The 16,717-nt window shown below is 44.4% G+C and overlaps 1 protein-coding gene across 1 annotated transcript in view; it reads right to left on the reverse strand.

Annotated features, from left to right (window-relative positions):
• Positions 1-16,717, reverse strand: part of LOC147029278 (integrin alpha-9-like) — a 219,502-nt gene that overhangs the window by 138,417 nt on the left and 64,368 nt on the right. The window contains exon 6 of the mRNA XM_085872069.1: positions 12,743-12,866. Within this exon, the coding sequence (XP_085728195.1) occupies positions 12,743-12,866 (124 nt within the window). The remainder of the gene's footprint in view (positions 1-12,742; positions 12,867-16,717) is intronic.

The following is a 16,717-nucleotide window of genomic DNA, read 5'->3' on the forward strand; positions in this document are numbered from 1 at the left end:
AGTCGGGGCAGAAATCCCACAAGAGAAAATTTCAGAACTCGTTAGTTCTATGCCTGGAATAGTAAAAGCGTTGAGATCTGCAAATGGCAAGTCTACCCAATACCAGTGTACGTATTAAAATGGATCAAATGTACTTTAAATGGTCAATAAATAATTATTTTTTCAATCATGATGTTTATTTACTTCTGTCATGTCTCTGTATTGCCCAACTGTGTCTGCAGACATTCTTTTGCAGTTGGGTTACTTTTTGTTATTTTAGGAGGTCGGTGACAGGATTTGCACTCTCGCCACCATAAAACCCTTCAATCCTCAAAACACAAGAAAAATGTAAAGAAAATTGAAAACCCACTCCATGGGAGCATCTACTGCACAGCTGCCCCCCGCAGGGGCGGGGCTGAGGTGTCGTCCACCATATTTGCTTATCAGGTCACTGAATTCAACCACCAATTGTTTGAGGTCAACATAGGCCAAAAGGACAACACAGGCCGATTTCTAACATTGTCAATTTTCATCCAATTCACTTGAAATTTGAGGAGTTGCATATTTGGTCATTGAATTAAACCACCAATTATTTTTGAGGTCAAATTTGATTTATGGATTTTGCAAGCGTCGTGCTCTGCACGACGTCTTCTTCTTGTTTGTCTGTTTGTGTGCAGGATATTTCAAAAACTTGTGGACGGATTCAGATGAAATTTGGAGGACAGGTTGGGTGTGTGACAAGGGCCGAATTGCTTCAATTTTGGTGAAGATCTGAATCCGGATCCAGATATGAGAATTATTTAAATTTTAAAGTGATTCTTCACCATTGAGAGATTAAAGTTAGGATTCTTCACTTCACCATTGAGAGATATTAAAGTGACACCATTAAAGTGATTCTTCACCATTGAGAGATGGGGCCAAAAATGATATATGGCACGATATTTCAAAAATGGATTGGGCTCGATATGTTCTCCTGAATCAGGCATTGCATGGCAGAGGTATGCGCTCTACCCAGTGCTCCTCTAGTTTTTTTTTTAATGCAGTGAAAATTTTTGGTACATCACGGGGGTTAAAGGTTGTGGTCAAGTTTCATCAGAATTGTGTGTGTAGTTTCTGAGAAGAAAATAAATACCTATTTTAGGGGACAACCCCCCGGTAGACCCACTTCGGGCCCAATTGATTTTTTTTTAATGCCGTGAACAAACGATGGTGCATACTGTGTTATGAAGGTTGTGGTGAAGTTGCATCAAAATCGCATGTATAGTTTCAGAGAAGTTGCAAATGTTTCTGAACAGACGAATGGATGAACAGAAGGACTGATGACGCACAATCCCAAAAGCTCTCTGGAACTACGTTCTGGGTGAGCTTATGAGGGTCTAAAGGGGTTAACAGGTGGTTGCCCCCAAAAATATGTACTGTATTTGCTTTCTTCTCAGAAACTACACACACAACTTTAATGAAACTTCACCACAACCTTCATCACCCATGATGTACCATGGTTTGTTCACTGCATTAAAAAAAAATTCACAGGTATTTACTTTCTTCTCTGTTAAATATATTGTGGGTCATCCACACCTGCCAATGGTTCCCTGGTTTCTTTATCCACCCACTACCTAGTGGGCACCCATGGGTATGGCCCCTATTTTAACATTCTGCGTGTGATAAATCACTATTTTTAGCTTATATCGAATTGAAATTCCAGATAGGTATTGCCATTGCACATTTTCTGTCTGCCCCTCCATCTCCTATTTTAACTTCTCTGGTGAAACCTCTGGGCCGATCCGGCTCAAATTTGGCAGCAACATTCTTCTCCTGACTGGTAACGGGGATTGCAAAGCTCGTTTTGGTCACATGACTAAGTCAGTCAAAATGGACGACATAATAAATTTCTTCAAAATCTTCTTCTCCAGACTCACCAGTTTAGAATGCTTTCAAATTTGGGTTACAACATTAGATCAGGGTAGAGATGTTAAATTGCCGAGGTCATGCCAATCACGTGACAAAAATGGTGTCAAAATGGCAGTCGTGCACATTCCTTTCAAAAACATCTTCTCCAGACCCACCAGTCAGAATGCTGCCAAATTTTGGTTATAACATTAGGCCAGGGTAGGGATGTCGCATTGTGCAGGTCATGCCGATCACATGATCATGTGACCAGAATTGTGTCAAAATGGCCAATTTCGTCAATTTTTGGGAAAATCGTGTGAACAATTATTGTACGTGACATGTTGTACTGTATATTATACGAGGAAATACAACTGTCGGGAATATTAGGGGGGGGTGGAATAACGAGGGGAGGGAGAGAGGAGGGAAAGATGAGGTGAAGATGAGGGAGAGAGGATGGAGTGGAGAGGGAAGGGAAGGAGAGAGGAGGGGAGGGGAGGAGGGGGAGAGAGGAGGGAGGAGAGAGAGAGGGGAGGAGGAAAAGGGGAAAAGATAGGAGTGGTAAGGAAGGGCTGAGCTCGGAATGGGGAAAGGGTGAGGAAAAGGGGGGGGGTGAAAGCAAGGAGGATGGGGAAGCGAGGAGGGGAGGAATTTGGGAAGCGGATTTGGGAGGAGGTTTGGGAGGAGGCAAGCATGAGGGAAGGGGTTCTTAACTTGCATTAGTGAGAGGGACTTGTGGACAAAGGGGGGGAGGGGTGTCCAGGATTGACCAAAATGAGGTATGTTAAAAACAGCACTTTAATACAGCATGGTGAGACTGCCAGGAGATGTCCATGGGGTGTGGAGAGGGGAGGGGTAAGCTGTGAATTATATACTGTTGTTGTACTGTATATTATATATACACAATTATTATACGTGACATGTTGAACTGTATATTATGCACACAACTATTATACGTGACATGTTGTACTGTATATTATACACACAATTATTATACGTAGCATGTTGTGCTGTATATTATACACACAATTATTATACGTGGCATGTTGTACTGTATATTATACACAAATATTATTCGTGATATCTACTGTATATAATAATAATCTCCGTTGGTCTGGCTGTCGATTTGGGGAGTTCAGGGCAGGGCTTCCATCATTCAGGGAGGGACTTCAAAATCACGTCGCCGCCATTTTGTTTGTTCTCTGAAGCTTCTTTTGTGAGGCTCACACTTTCTTCCACTGCCGCGGCTTTATCTCAACTCTGAATTTGACATCTGCAATTTAATTTTTCATGGTTGCTAACATGGTTTAAGACTTGATTGCAAAAATACGGGAAGAAAAAATCAACGTTTTTAAACAAAAATGCATTTGGGGTGAAATTAAGGCCTGTAATATAAAGCCAATTCAGACTCCCTCATGGCCATATCTCAACTTTAATTAACCATCTGATTTCATTTTTTGTCGACGTTAAGATGGTTCAAGTTTCAGTTGTAGCAAAAGGTGAGAAAAGCAGACAAATATTGGCGTTTTTACACAAAAATGCATTATAAAAGCTGTTTGAATGTATCGGGTCAGAAACGATGTGGGGAGGAGGCGGGGGTGGGGAGGAGGGGGTGATGATGGGGGGGAGGAGAGAAGGGGAGCAGGAGTAGTGGGATGAGTGAGGGTAGGGGGAGTAGTGCGAGAGGGAGAGGAGGGAGGGGGAGTAGAAGAGCGAGGGTAGGGTTCCCTGCTCAGGAATTAGTTGCGATGCCATTTTGAATGTATCTGGTCAGACACAATGTGAGGAGGGAGAGTGGGGAAGGGAGTAGTGAGGAGAGAGGGGGAGTCGCTCAGTGCGAGTGTTCGGTTCTCTGCAAGGCAAAACTGAAGTTAAGGTTCGAACTGCAGTCTAATTCAATTTTTTCATGTTCCTGGGGTATATATATATATATATATATATATATATATATATATATATATATATATATATATATATATATATATATATATATATATATATATATATATATATATATATATATATATATTGTTACGGCTGTGAAAATTCGCAATACACCATAAAGGGTCCTCAGGTGAGATATATCGATAAGTTCATGTGTAGTTAGCCCACACCTGTTGTTTAGAGGGAATATGTGTGATTCATCCAGGCTGCGACGCTTTGAGTTAGCCATTTTTCTTTCTCTATCGTTATTTTGGACCATTAAGCCGCCAACAACTCAAACACCACCTTCGCCTCTTTACCTCCACAACTCCATCCCGCAAACATCGCTTCACCGCCATTCCCAAACGACGCCCGCCAACCACCAAACCACCACAGCAAACCCCCCCCCCCACCACCTTCGCCTTTCTCCTTCCATAACCATCGACCCCACCACCAGTCAATACCGAACGTCGTACTGTCTGAAGCCGTTCGGTGATTGCTGCCGAACGCGGCAAGCCGCGAGTGCAATGGATGCCTTTCCGGGAGAGAAATTCAGATCAGGAAGGCTTCACGCCCCTTTTCCTCCGTCCAATGGGCGAGCGTCGGGCGGTATGGCCCCACCTCCAAGCACGATGGATGTGAATTCCTCTCAGGAAGGAATTTGGATCAAAAGAGCCCCTTTTTGCCACACCAATGGCTGAACAGAGGGTGCCGTGGCCCCGCCTCCAATCGCGTTTTGATCCTAAAATCTGCATACAGGCTCCTCCCCCGGTCTATAAAAGACGCGAATCTGTGTGAAACTCGTAGTTGTAGTGTGGAGGTCGCTCGTCTCGTCGCTGGGCTCGTCTCGTCATTGGAATCGAGCCACCTTCGCTTTCACAAGCGACCAAGCCAGCCAGCCATTCCCCTCGCTCGACCCTGAGCATCAACAATCCCCCCCCCGCCCCCCACCATCAGCGCTGAGCTAGTGCCGGTGGCCCTGTTCATTCCCCACCCTAACCGTGGTGCCGACCCAACCGTGCTGGCGCGGAGCGCGCCGGAGAGGGCTCACCGAACACGCCAGGGGCACGGAGTCGGGGCACAGCTGCGCGGATATTGCGGCTTGCCCGCCATCGCGTCACGAGGATGCGGGTAAGACCTTTTCGGTCTCGTGTACCAGGCTGCTCCTCCAGGTTCCGCGCACATTTGGTCCACGGACCCCGTCTACCTCCCTGCCTATGGGGAGGTGTTTCCTGTTTATTTTGAATGAATGATGTGGCGCCGAGTCCCGACAAGTATAATTGCTTAAGTGTTGTCAATAATTATAGTCGGTAGCAGTGCTTTTGCTTTTGTTGTATTTTCCTTTTTGCTGCACATTGCATTACTGCCTTACGTGCGTGTGTTGTGTGTGTGTGAAAAGGAAGTGCTTGCTTGTCAAACTGTTTCCCGTTTTGTTGCGTCCTTTCCTCTGTTTGAAAGTTCCATCATGCATCACGTAAGGGATTGATGGTGGGTTGAAATACCCGATAAGTAATCTGAACCGTCGAGGTTGACGATAACTCCACTCGTTTATCCCTGCAGCACGGAACGAGCCGCTTAAGCGGTTCGTGTCCGAAGTCGACCTGCGGCGAGGTACGATCGCCCGGTCGACCACTCGCGCAGGTACTTAGGTAGGTCGAATTTGGCGAGCAACCCTGTCCTGCGCGGGTGGGTAATTGGCACGATCATGGTGAGGTTAAACCCCCACCCACGACTGGCTCCTGGCAGTAGTTCCCAGAGGGTCACGACTGAATAGTCCGTTCCGGTGGGCGACGCGTCGTGATTCGAGTTACGTGGACGAAATTCGTAACTATATATATGTATGTATGTATGTATATATGTATATATGTATATATGTATATATATATATATATATATATATATATATATATATATATATGTATATATATACATATATATATATACATATATATATGAGCCTGGTGTTGGCGCAGTGGTTAGGGCAGCGGCTTGGGATCCAAAAGGTCCTGAGTTCAAACCCCGTTGGGCCACTGAATTAATACACCAGGGGGTTGACTCAGCCTGTCATCCTTCCGAGGTCGGCGAAATGAGTACCAGTATACTGGGCCGGTGTATACCCCAGTTAAAATAGGTGTACCATATCCCTGTGTCGTAAGAGGCGACCAGGGTTGCGTCAGGAAGGGCATCCGGCATAAAACATGTGCCAAATCACTATGCGGATCATACGGATGATCCGCTGTGGCGACCCCGAACGGGAGCAGCCGAAAGAAGAAGACGAAGAAGAAGAAGATATATATATATATATATATATATATATATATATATATATATATATATATATATATATATATATATTGTCATGGGTCTGGGCAGTTAAGATTAATCCACCCAACCCAATTGTGGTGGACGGGCGGTTAACAGTCCAGCCCGGATAGCCGAGCAGTTTTCCTTTGGAGGGGGACATGTGATCCTCAGAGATGACAACGCACGCGGGAGGGGTAGGGTGGGTTCGGCACTGGCGAAGTGATGGAACAGATGGATGCGCAAGGGAGTTTATACTCGAACCCCATGACAAATACACTGACACAGCAATAACACTAGAAATATTTACAAGGGTAATTCAAAATGGAATAATAATAATAATGCGAGGTAATTAAGGTCTAAAGTTAAGGCGCCTCTACACACAGACGTAAATACAGACAAGAGGGAAATGAGAGAAAAGAAAATTCTCCCTTTATTCTGGCACTTAGCTTGTCCAGAAATGGTCTCTGTGGAACTTTGGAATTGATGCGCTTCATCCTGCACAAGTAGACGTGCTCAAAAATGGCATCGAGCTGCTCTCTCACAGCGGTAATCGTACGTGAGGTAATTAGTGAGTGGTATTCAACGCTAAGGATTAGAGACTGCCATGCGGCTCACTCGATCGCGCTTGCCGATATGCTCTCTGCAGAATGGCGCCGCTCCCTTTGGTGACATAGACAAGGCTTTGAGGTCCATCTCTCATAACCAGCAAAGAGTCGATGGCCAGCATCTTGCTCTCCCACGCGAGCCAATTCGCCTCAGCATGAATACGAGAATCGTGCGGTCTACGTCATGTGTCAAAGGAAAGCCAGCCGTAATGCCCGAACTTACATGCCATCACCTCGCCATGACGTCTCTCAACCGCGTGGATCCCTTACACACCGAACTATCACCCAACAACCAAACCTCTTCATTCTCACGTCACGCCCCTCATGTGTTCGCTTCTTCCAATTCCAGACGTGGCTTGTTGGCCCAAAACCCGGGAAGGCGGGGCCTCTGCCTGATCAGCACGCCTGGTTCACTTGTTATGGTGGTTGTGGTTATAAAAACGCAAGTCCTTCATGGCTTGTAAATGCAAAAACATAGGAATAGGTCAAAGGAGGCAATCACATTCTGGGGAAAACTATCCTCATTCCCCATCTAATTAACACTGCAGCACCCCCTGTGTGGTGACACGTAACACAAATGCACAGTTTCCTGACTTAATTTACATTAAGGTCTCTCCTACCCATCCACAGACCAAACAACTACATTCAATCCTTACTTTCCTCAAAGAGTTCCTGAAAGAAATTCCTCCATCTACCACCACAACCGTAACAAAAGGGAAAGTTTATTTCAGGCGATTGATGACTCTTTTCCAGATATATAATTAAACAATACTTCAAAAAACTGTGTATGTAATGTGTTAAATATGTGGCCCAATGATGGAATCCAATATTTATACAGAATCCAATGATGGAATCCAAGTAACGTTTGGTTTTAAGGAAATCAAAATTTGTGAAGTGAAATGTATTCAATGCAAGTTAACTAAAGCATGTTCTCCCCCCCCCCCCGTCAAATCAATCAAGTCAAGGCAGAAGTAAGTTACTCCACACCCTACCAACCCCCACCACCCCCCTGCACTCACCTGCCAAACCACCGTCCTCTCCCCTGTGCATAATCCTCTCCACTCCCCCTCTCCTCCTCCCTCCATCCACTCTCCCTCCCACCCCCCAACCTCCCATTCCCCCCTCCCCTTCTCCCCTTACCCCCTGCCCCCGCTTTCCTCTCTCATCAATGTATGTGCCATTAAACTGGACATCAGGTCAGGTCAGGTCAGGTATGGGAGCGTGTGCTTGAGCAGCACGTCACTGCATCCATTTTCCACCAGTACTCCAGGGGCCTCTGTTTGGCCATCCCCCAAGCAGATGCCTGGCCTATGCCCATCTCCTTGAGATGCTGATCAACCTGCTGCAACAACGAGGCATGTTGTCGGACCATTGGCCTCTTCCACTGAGACTCCCTTGCTGAGAGAATCTGGTGAGTCGGAACAGCATCAGGAAAATGAACCACATGTGCATACATCCAGAGCTGATGCTCAGGACAGATGCTGCAGGTAACAAATCCCATTTGAATCTCTCTCAGCAACCGCTCAATGGACACAAAGTCCGACCAGCAATAGCAAAGGATTCTCTGAAGAGACCTGCTACCAAAGGAATTAAGACACCATCTCAGATGTCTGGTAAGAATCCAAGTCTCACATCCATAGAGCAAGACTGGCAGCACCAAGGACATGAAGACTCAGACATTTGTCATCCTGCACAGGTATCGGCAGTGCCACACCCCATGATCCAGTGAATCGATTACTCTGCAGGCCAGCCCAGATGTCCACTGACCTCTGGCTCACAGCCAGCAGAGACATGAATATCAGTGACAAGGTAAGTGAATCTCTCTGTGACCTAAACATTCTCGCCATAAACAGATACAGACAAGATGGCAGTATCGAAGATGTCTTGGAAAGCCTGGATCTTAGTTTTGACCCAGGAAACCCATAATCCTAGTGGCTCCGACTCCTCATGCAGCACCTCGAGGGCTCCCAAAAGGATATCTACAGTCTCCGCAAAGATGAGTGCATCATCTGCGAAATCAATGTCAGAGATCTTAACATTCCCAAACGATGCAAAGCAGCTTGATATCTCCGACATACTCCCCAGAATCCAGTCCAGACAAGTGCTGAAAAGTGTGGGGGCCAGTACACACCCCTGATGAACTACTATAACAACTGGAAATAAGTCAGAGATGGTACCACCACATCTCACAGCACTCAGTATCAGAGTAGAGTTCAGACATCAGATTGATCAGTTTTGGTGGCACCCCACGAAGACTGAGAACCCTCCAGAGGGCATCCCAATTCACTGAATCAAATGCTTCACAGAGCTCAACATAGACTGCAAGCAGCCCCTGCCAAAACTCTCGTCTGAGTTTGGTGAGGACCTGAAGAGCAAGGATGCAGTCAATCGTTGACTTCTTTGGTGTGAAGCCTGACTGCTCTGGATGCTGGTGCTCAAGGAGATAGATGGTGGCGAACCCTCTCAAGAATTATGCGACCAAAGACCATGCCCAGCACTGAGAGCAGCGTCACCCCTCAGTTGTTGTGGCAGTCGTGGTGCTCACCCTTCCCTTTCCAGAGAGGGACAACAAGGCCCCTCTTCCAGTCAGTTGGGATGATGCTGTGTTCCAGGCAGAGCACAGAGCTGCATGCAACGACATGAGTTACAGCATTTCTCCCAATCTTGAGAAGTTCAGCATGGATTCCACAGAGCCCAAGAGCTTTACCCCATCTCACCCGGTTCAGCGCAGTCTGTGTTGCCACAAAAGAAGGTGGACCACAGTTGATTGGAGGGTTATCAATAGGGACAGCAACACCCCTGACATCCAACTTGACAGCTGGTGGATCAGCCTGAAACAGCTGCTCAAAGTAACCGGCCCAGCAGGCCTTCACTTCGGACACCTCTGCCAAGAGCCCACCGCCCTCTGCTCAAACTGCAGCACCCCGAGGGATGGGCTTGGATGAACACAAGGCGCGAATTTCCCTGTAAGCAGGATGATAATCACTTGACCACAGGTGATGTTCTACTCCCTCAAATATTCCTCGCACATAGGCCTCCTTATCCACCCTCAGCGCATGTACAGTTTTACGCCTCAGCTCCCTGAATAGCTCAGCTCTGCCATTCAGCCTGGCCCTGTGACTCTGGTCAATGGTATCCAGTATCCCTAAAGAGAAAATTCTTCTTCACCCGATGGTGAGTTCCATGAAATACACCGGCAACATCTAGGACCATGGTCCGAAGGCACCCCACAACTCTTCAGGATCCCCCAAAGCACCGAGCCCCCCAAATCTCCACTCACCCTGTTTGCACACTCCTCAGCTACCCTCTCAACCTTGAGCTTGCCAACATCCAGCCTAGGCTGGGATGGTACCATTTTCCTGAAATTTAGGTGCAACTTCAGAGTTGCTGCAAAAAGCCTGTGGTCAGTATTGAGGAACTGAGCACTCCAGTAGACCCTGCAGTTCTGCATCATCCTCCAGTGACCATCAACAAGCACATGATCAATCTCCTTTGCCCCAACACCAGCGTTGGAATTCCAAGTCCAGTGATGAGCCTGTGGGCACTGAAACCATGAACCAGCCACCCTAAGTCCATGACTTCTTGCAAAGTCAACGACCTTCATGTTAGTCTGGTTCACAGTTCCAAACCCATGGGGACCAACACATGTCTCATAAGCATCCCTATCTGTTCTAGTCGATGCATTGAAATCCCCCAAGATGAGAAGAGTATCTTGCCTGGGGCATTGATCAACCACAACTCGAACATGGCATGGAATGCATCCTTCACGGTGAGATCACTCGCCTCAGCCCAACTCAAAAGTAACCCAACTGCAGGAGGATGTCCGCAAACACAGTTGGGTACTACATATGGATGGCTGTTGGCTCACAAGGAGCTCCTCCGCCCTTTAACAGGTTTTGTTTTTTATCCTGATGGGTGTCCATATCATACACCCTCCTCACCAAGAAATTTGGTGGAAGAAACGGTTTAGGCACCGCCAACCCGACCATGAAACAGATTAGTACAGGTTTACATGGTACTTGCAGCAAGTCACAGATCTAATCTAACCTGACAATGGAATATGAAGAAGGCTGGTGCAAATGTCATACATGTCTATGTCCGTGGGTTTCCCACGGGTGCCCCACTGGTATTATATTGTTGCGGGCCGGGGGGGGGGGTGGCGAGCATGACCACTAGGTGGGGGAAATTATGTCGTCTCTCACCAGAACCCTCAGAATTGTAGGCCCTTGCTCCAGATAATTCCGTGACACGGCGGGTCACTTCGCCGACCGTGGATGCCAATACCTCCACCGTGTGGCGTAGGGTCTTTTTGTCTAGAACCAATTTACCTAATTAACCACGTCGTTTCGACGACCGGGGAACCATGCCCTCGATACGCCTTGCCCGATCCGGATCACCCGATCAACTACCAACTACCAACCACCTTTCCGGATTGGATGCAGCCGAGCGGAACAACCAAGGACGTACCGGCTGGAATGAACAGAATATCAGGAATAAAGACCCGGCTAAAACTCAGATCCGAACCATGCTGGACTAATGAAGGAAAAGATGAAAACTAACCTTGGGAACATTTCTACAATCATTTATTGACAATAAAGTGAGGAAAAATATGTGGCACAGGAAACAGGTTTATTGGAGATGTTATGCAAGGGAAGATGAGAGAAAGATGTAGTGCGACAATTTTACAGCAACTTACAAAGGAGACACAGAGCAAAGTTGTCGCGAGAATACAACAGGCAAGATTTACAATGATAAGCTAAAAACACTTCAGCAATTCTACATAAAGATGGCGCCACACACTCATACGCACACTCAGACGAAAATAAACCCAGATGTATTGCTAAGGACCTTTTGCAGCGAGAGAGGGACGTGAGCTGAGATCACAGTTCTTTCGGGTACCTAAACGTTGGAGGGAAGGGATGCTCCGTGGTGTGGCACCTGTCAATGGTCGTGCAGCTCGGTCCACGGCCGCCCGCGTGGAGACCTTGTCTGCAAAGGAGCCCGGGTCAAGTAGAGCGGAGTCCAAGGCAGGGATCAGGGCTGCAGACAGGACCCTAAGAGAGACCCGGTCAAGGTCGGGTCGAGGTCCTCCCAGCTCTCTCAAACTCGAAACGAACGACCCCCAAAGAGCGCAACCACTCCACGACCCCCCTCCCTTCCCTCGCCACCAGCTGATGAACTGTCCCACTCCAACGCTCCTCCCAAGACGACTCACCCTCCAGCCCACTCCCAAGACGACTCACTCCCCAGCTCACCCCCAAGACGACTCACCTTTCAGCTCACCAAACCAGACTGAACGAATGGTGTCGTAATTCACAGATCTCCCTCAGCGAAAAGGGGCCCTGGTGAAGCCGATGTCACTGCTCGCCCTGATTGGACGGGGCTTCCATGGCCGCCCTTTCTGGGCGGGGCCTCGGCCACACCGGGAAGCCCACCCACTCTGCGTATCCGGACTCGCCAAAAAGGTCCTACACAAAGATTCTGCCTCGAAAAGCGAGTGGCCGGTTAGGCGAGTAGGCGACCATGTGCTTGTTCAGCCCATGCGAGAGTAGCGAGCGAGATGAAGGTGCGAGCAGGCAGAGGGTACCATGGGTAGTCGTGGATGGGAAATAATGATTTATTAATCTAACTAAAAAAACCGCAACGCACCCCAGTGTCTTCCCACTATACACAAGGTAGGGATGTATCTACACATATACTTAATGGAATAACTGACTTCGGGACAACTGTATGTTTGTATACATATGGTTGCTAGAACCGTAACAATATTTATTTATTTATATATATATATATATATATATATATATATATATATATGTATATGTATCTCTCTCTCTCTCTCTCTCACACACACACACACACACACACACACACACACACACACACACACACACACACACACACACACACACACACACACACACACACACACACACACACACACACACACACACGATGCATATCTGATGTCATGAACATTTGTAAAAAATGAGACATAAGAAACAGATATAAAGAAGTAAACCATAACACTAAATTTTGAAACTTACCAAAGTAACTGTTCATTTGCCCGCCTTTGTCTCTGTAGTGGATCAATCTCTGTGAAGTGGTGTTCATCACAGTTATCGAACCAAACCAGGAGGATGCCCTTGGGTCTCCAATAAATATCAATTCCTGTCAAGAAGTTCTTCATATTGAAATTATCAAATATTCGTGAGGCAAAAAATACTCATTTAATGTGCAGGTATATATATATATATATATATATATATATATATATATATATATATATATATATATATATATATATATATATATATATATATATACATACATATATATATATATATATATACACATATACATACATATATATATACATATACATACATATATATATACATACATACATACATATACATACATATACATACATATATATATATATACATACATATATACATACATATATACATACATATACATATATACATACATATATATACATACATACATATATATACATACATATATATATATATATATATATATATATATATATATATATATATAAAATACGTATATAAAAATATATATAAATATTTAAAAAAGGAGAAACACGTGCACACACACACACACACACACACACACACTTGTGTGATCAATTACATTTCTATGTTTGAAACAATATGTACATTGAAATGAAATTGCAAAAACGAAGATATAATGAATAAAACCATAAGAATTGGCATTCATAAAATTATCTGTGACTTTCCTGTAGATTTTTAAAATGTTATTTTTGTTGAGAATGTATAACAAGAAAACAATTCAAGTATGACAAAGCAAAACAGGATCCACAGGGGCAGCTCAAGAGAGAGTCAGAATGCTTAAGCGAACCATTCCATCCCGACCTATGGCCTGCATTATCAAACCAGAATCCGATTGAACCATATATCTGCTTTTAATCACAGATAGGTCATCTTTATATTTTACAATGAAATGTACTTAAATTCAATTAAAGAGGAACTAATACTCATTTTGGTTGACTCAACCTTTTCAGGAGAGCACAAGGAACAGTGCAGAATATAGGTGAATTATTTAGTGGGGAGGGGCATATTTTGAATGTTTTGATGGTGGCTGAATGGACATACTGCTAATACAAACGAACACACACACACAAACACACACACACACACACACACACACACACACACACACACACACACACACACACACACACTGAATTGTACATTACTGGGGCTATTCCTAAAACATAATCATGGAGTACGGTCATACTTCTATACAGAGTGATGATACGGGGAAAAAATGGCAACCGATTCAAATGTATACCCAATGATATGCTGAAAAACTAATAAGGAGTGAAGTCATAAGCATTTAAAAGCCATAGCTTTTATGCTCAAGCGTTTTCTGAACTACCAAGACTTAAAAGATGCCAAAATACATTGCTGAAGTACCACAGAGAGATCGCTAAAACACCAAATTGTACTTCTTCTTCTTCTTCTTCTTCGCCTCTCAAAACAATGTAAAACTGTAACCCAACCTACCTCAACAACTGCTGAAGCCATGATGGTGAATCCAACGCGAGGAAGTCACTTTGTCTCTGGGCTAGTGCATGCAACCCAAAATTTAAAAATATACAAAACATGAATTGTTTAATTCGGAAAGATGTCGAACGTAAATATGGACTCACCCAAACCAGCCCAGGATTGTGGGAGGGGGATAAATGGAGACTGAGCAGAACCATTCCAAAACCGATACATATCCAAATCATCACCAAAATCAACGGAAACAAGTATTAAAATAATTTAATAACATTGATGGATTTAATCAATACCAAAATAACAAAATATGTAAAACATTGAAAATAAATAGAATGCTCATAACCCATGAAAAGTGTCGCCACTGTGAGCTCAAGGTCATGTGACTGGCACCATCTTCATTAAAACTACTTGGATGACTCTCGTCATGGATCAAGGTGGTTTTAAACGCGTCCCAGATTGAAAAAGCTAAATAAATGTTAAAATGACATTTTGTGTGACCATAAACTTCTCCAATCTGTTTTGGGAGGGTTGTGGAAAGACGTTTCACAGGTATTCTTATGTGGTATATTGATGAACAGGAATTGCCAGTACTTGTAAAGGGAGATGTCACACAGTCAGGATCAGACCCAGTGGGGTTTAATGCAGACCATGAACAGCACTCGGTCAAGATGGAGACTCTTCAGTGCATGCGCAAGAGTACCCCTCTCCGTACATATCTGGAAATGTTGCATAAGTTCCAGGAAGACTTAAGTATATCAATTAGTACATGATTGAACATAACTTTAGATATTTCTTATTTAGTTCACAAACTTAATGAATATAATGTATGGCTTTTTATGTAGTCGCATTCGAAGCGATTGTGTGATCGGGACGAGTCAATGTAATGTTGTTCTTTATCAATGCTGACAACGTGTGCCTTGATCTGTATTACTGTCTGTACTTGGGCCTTGCCGATATTGTTTAGACTGTTTCACTACTTTCCCAGTGGCAGAAAGCAGTTATTTTGATTTTAACTGTGGGAATAGTTACTCTTTCACAGATGAATAGCTATTTCTCTTTTATCCTGCTTGTTCAATCATTTCCCCCACTCGATATATAAGACTTGAGTTGAGAGAAAGAGAAAGAGATTCATTGATGGGATTTTTTTTCTCTCCCGTATGTGTGCACATATGTCATTAAACATTCTCCTTTGTATGCTGAACCTGAGTCGAAATTGAGTTCGTTTCTTCCACACCAGCCTCGAGGAAATCTCCCAGAACGTGATACATTAGCTCCTCCAGTGCAGTCTTGGAGCCTGGCATGCCCATGGCAGACCAGGCATAAACACGAATCCCACTGAATGGGGTGACAATACCACGATAATCATAGAATGTTTCGCAAGTGGTATTTGAAAAAAGGCTCGAGACAAGTCAGGTTTGATGATATTGGACCAACCCGGAATGGTGCGGAGTGAACTCCACACAAGGCATTATAGTCCAGCAGCCATTTCTCATACGAGGCCAAATAAGGAAATTCGTTCAACACCCCCTACAGAAAAGGTTTGACTTGACAGGGTGATAGAATAGACCCTATAGAACACCTCCAGGTAGTATGTGGTTTCAAATTGTGGTATCATTAAAATTATACAGGCCATTATACATACCAAGGGTACTTACCAAGAGGGTCACTGTGGGCTAGCAAAATTTAGGGGGAGGGGTAACGTAAATGTGAATATCTTTGTCTCGACTCAATCAATTTTCAATATTGAGTTATCATTGGCTTCCTATTATAATTCTCTATCAATGTACAGTTATTTGAAAATGGCCTTTGCCATGGCATCACCAACGCTAAAATATCACACTAATTCAAACTTTCTGACATTTTTAATTGTGTTCTCATATAAAGGTGAACGGTGTTTCTCAATTACTACTGGTATGTATACATTTTGGAAATCAAACTCTTAAGAAAGTATTGTTCTGCAGAAATTCATATACATACAGGGGCACATATAAAGAAAACTGCAACTGTTATTTTTAGCGTTCGTCTTTTACTAGTGTATAGCAACACGGAAGCACATACATCAGAGCCGAGCATAATAGTTGTCTTTGGCAACACGGAAGTACATTAGTGAAAGCCGAGTATAATAGTTGTCTCTGACAGCACGGAAGCTACTCAATCATCATAGTGGATGATAATAGTTATCATGGTCGACACTGGGAGCTGTGCATGACAACACAGAAGCACATTAGTGAGAGCGAATTATAATCGTTGTGCATGGTTGCACGGAAGCACATTCGTCAGAGCGGTTTGTAATATTTGTGTCTGGCAACAAGGAATCACATTTGCCATGGAAGCATGAAGATGTCATCTGTTGTAACTTTTAGTCAGCGTCTTCTTCACCACTGGATTCAAAGATTGTTCTTGGATTTTCACAAGTTTCTTCGACTATACATGTACATGCTTCTGTGCATGGCATGTGGTTGG

The sequence above is a fragment of the Eptatretus burgeri genome, chromosome 3 (genome assembly GCF_056783735.1).
Source record: "Eptatretus burgeri isolate ZD-2024b chromosome 3, Ebu_testis_v1, whole genome shotgun sequence".
NCBI lineage: Eukaryota > Metazoa > Chordata > Myxini > Myxiniformes > Myxinidae > Eptatretus > Eptatretus burgeri.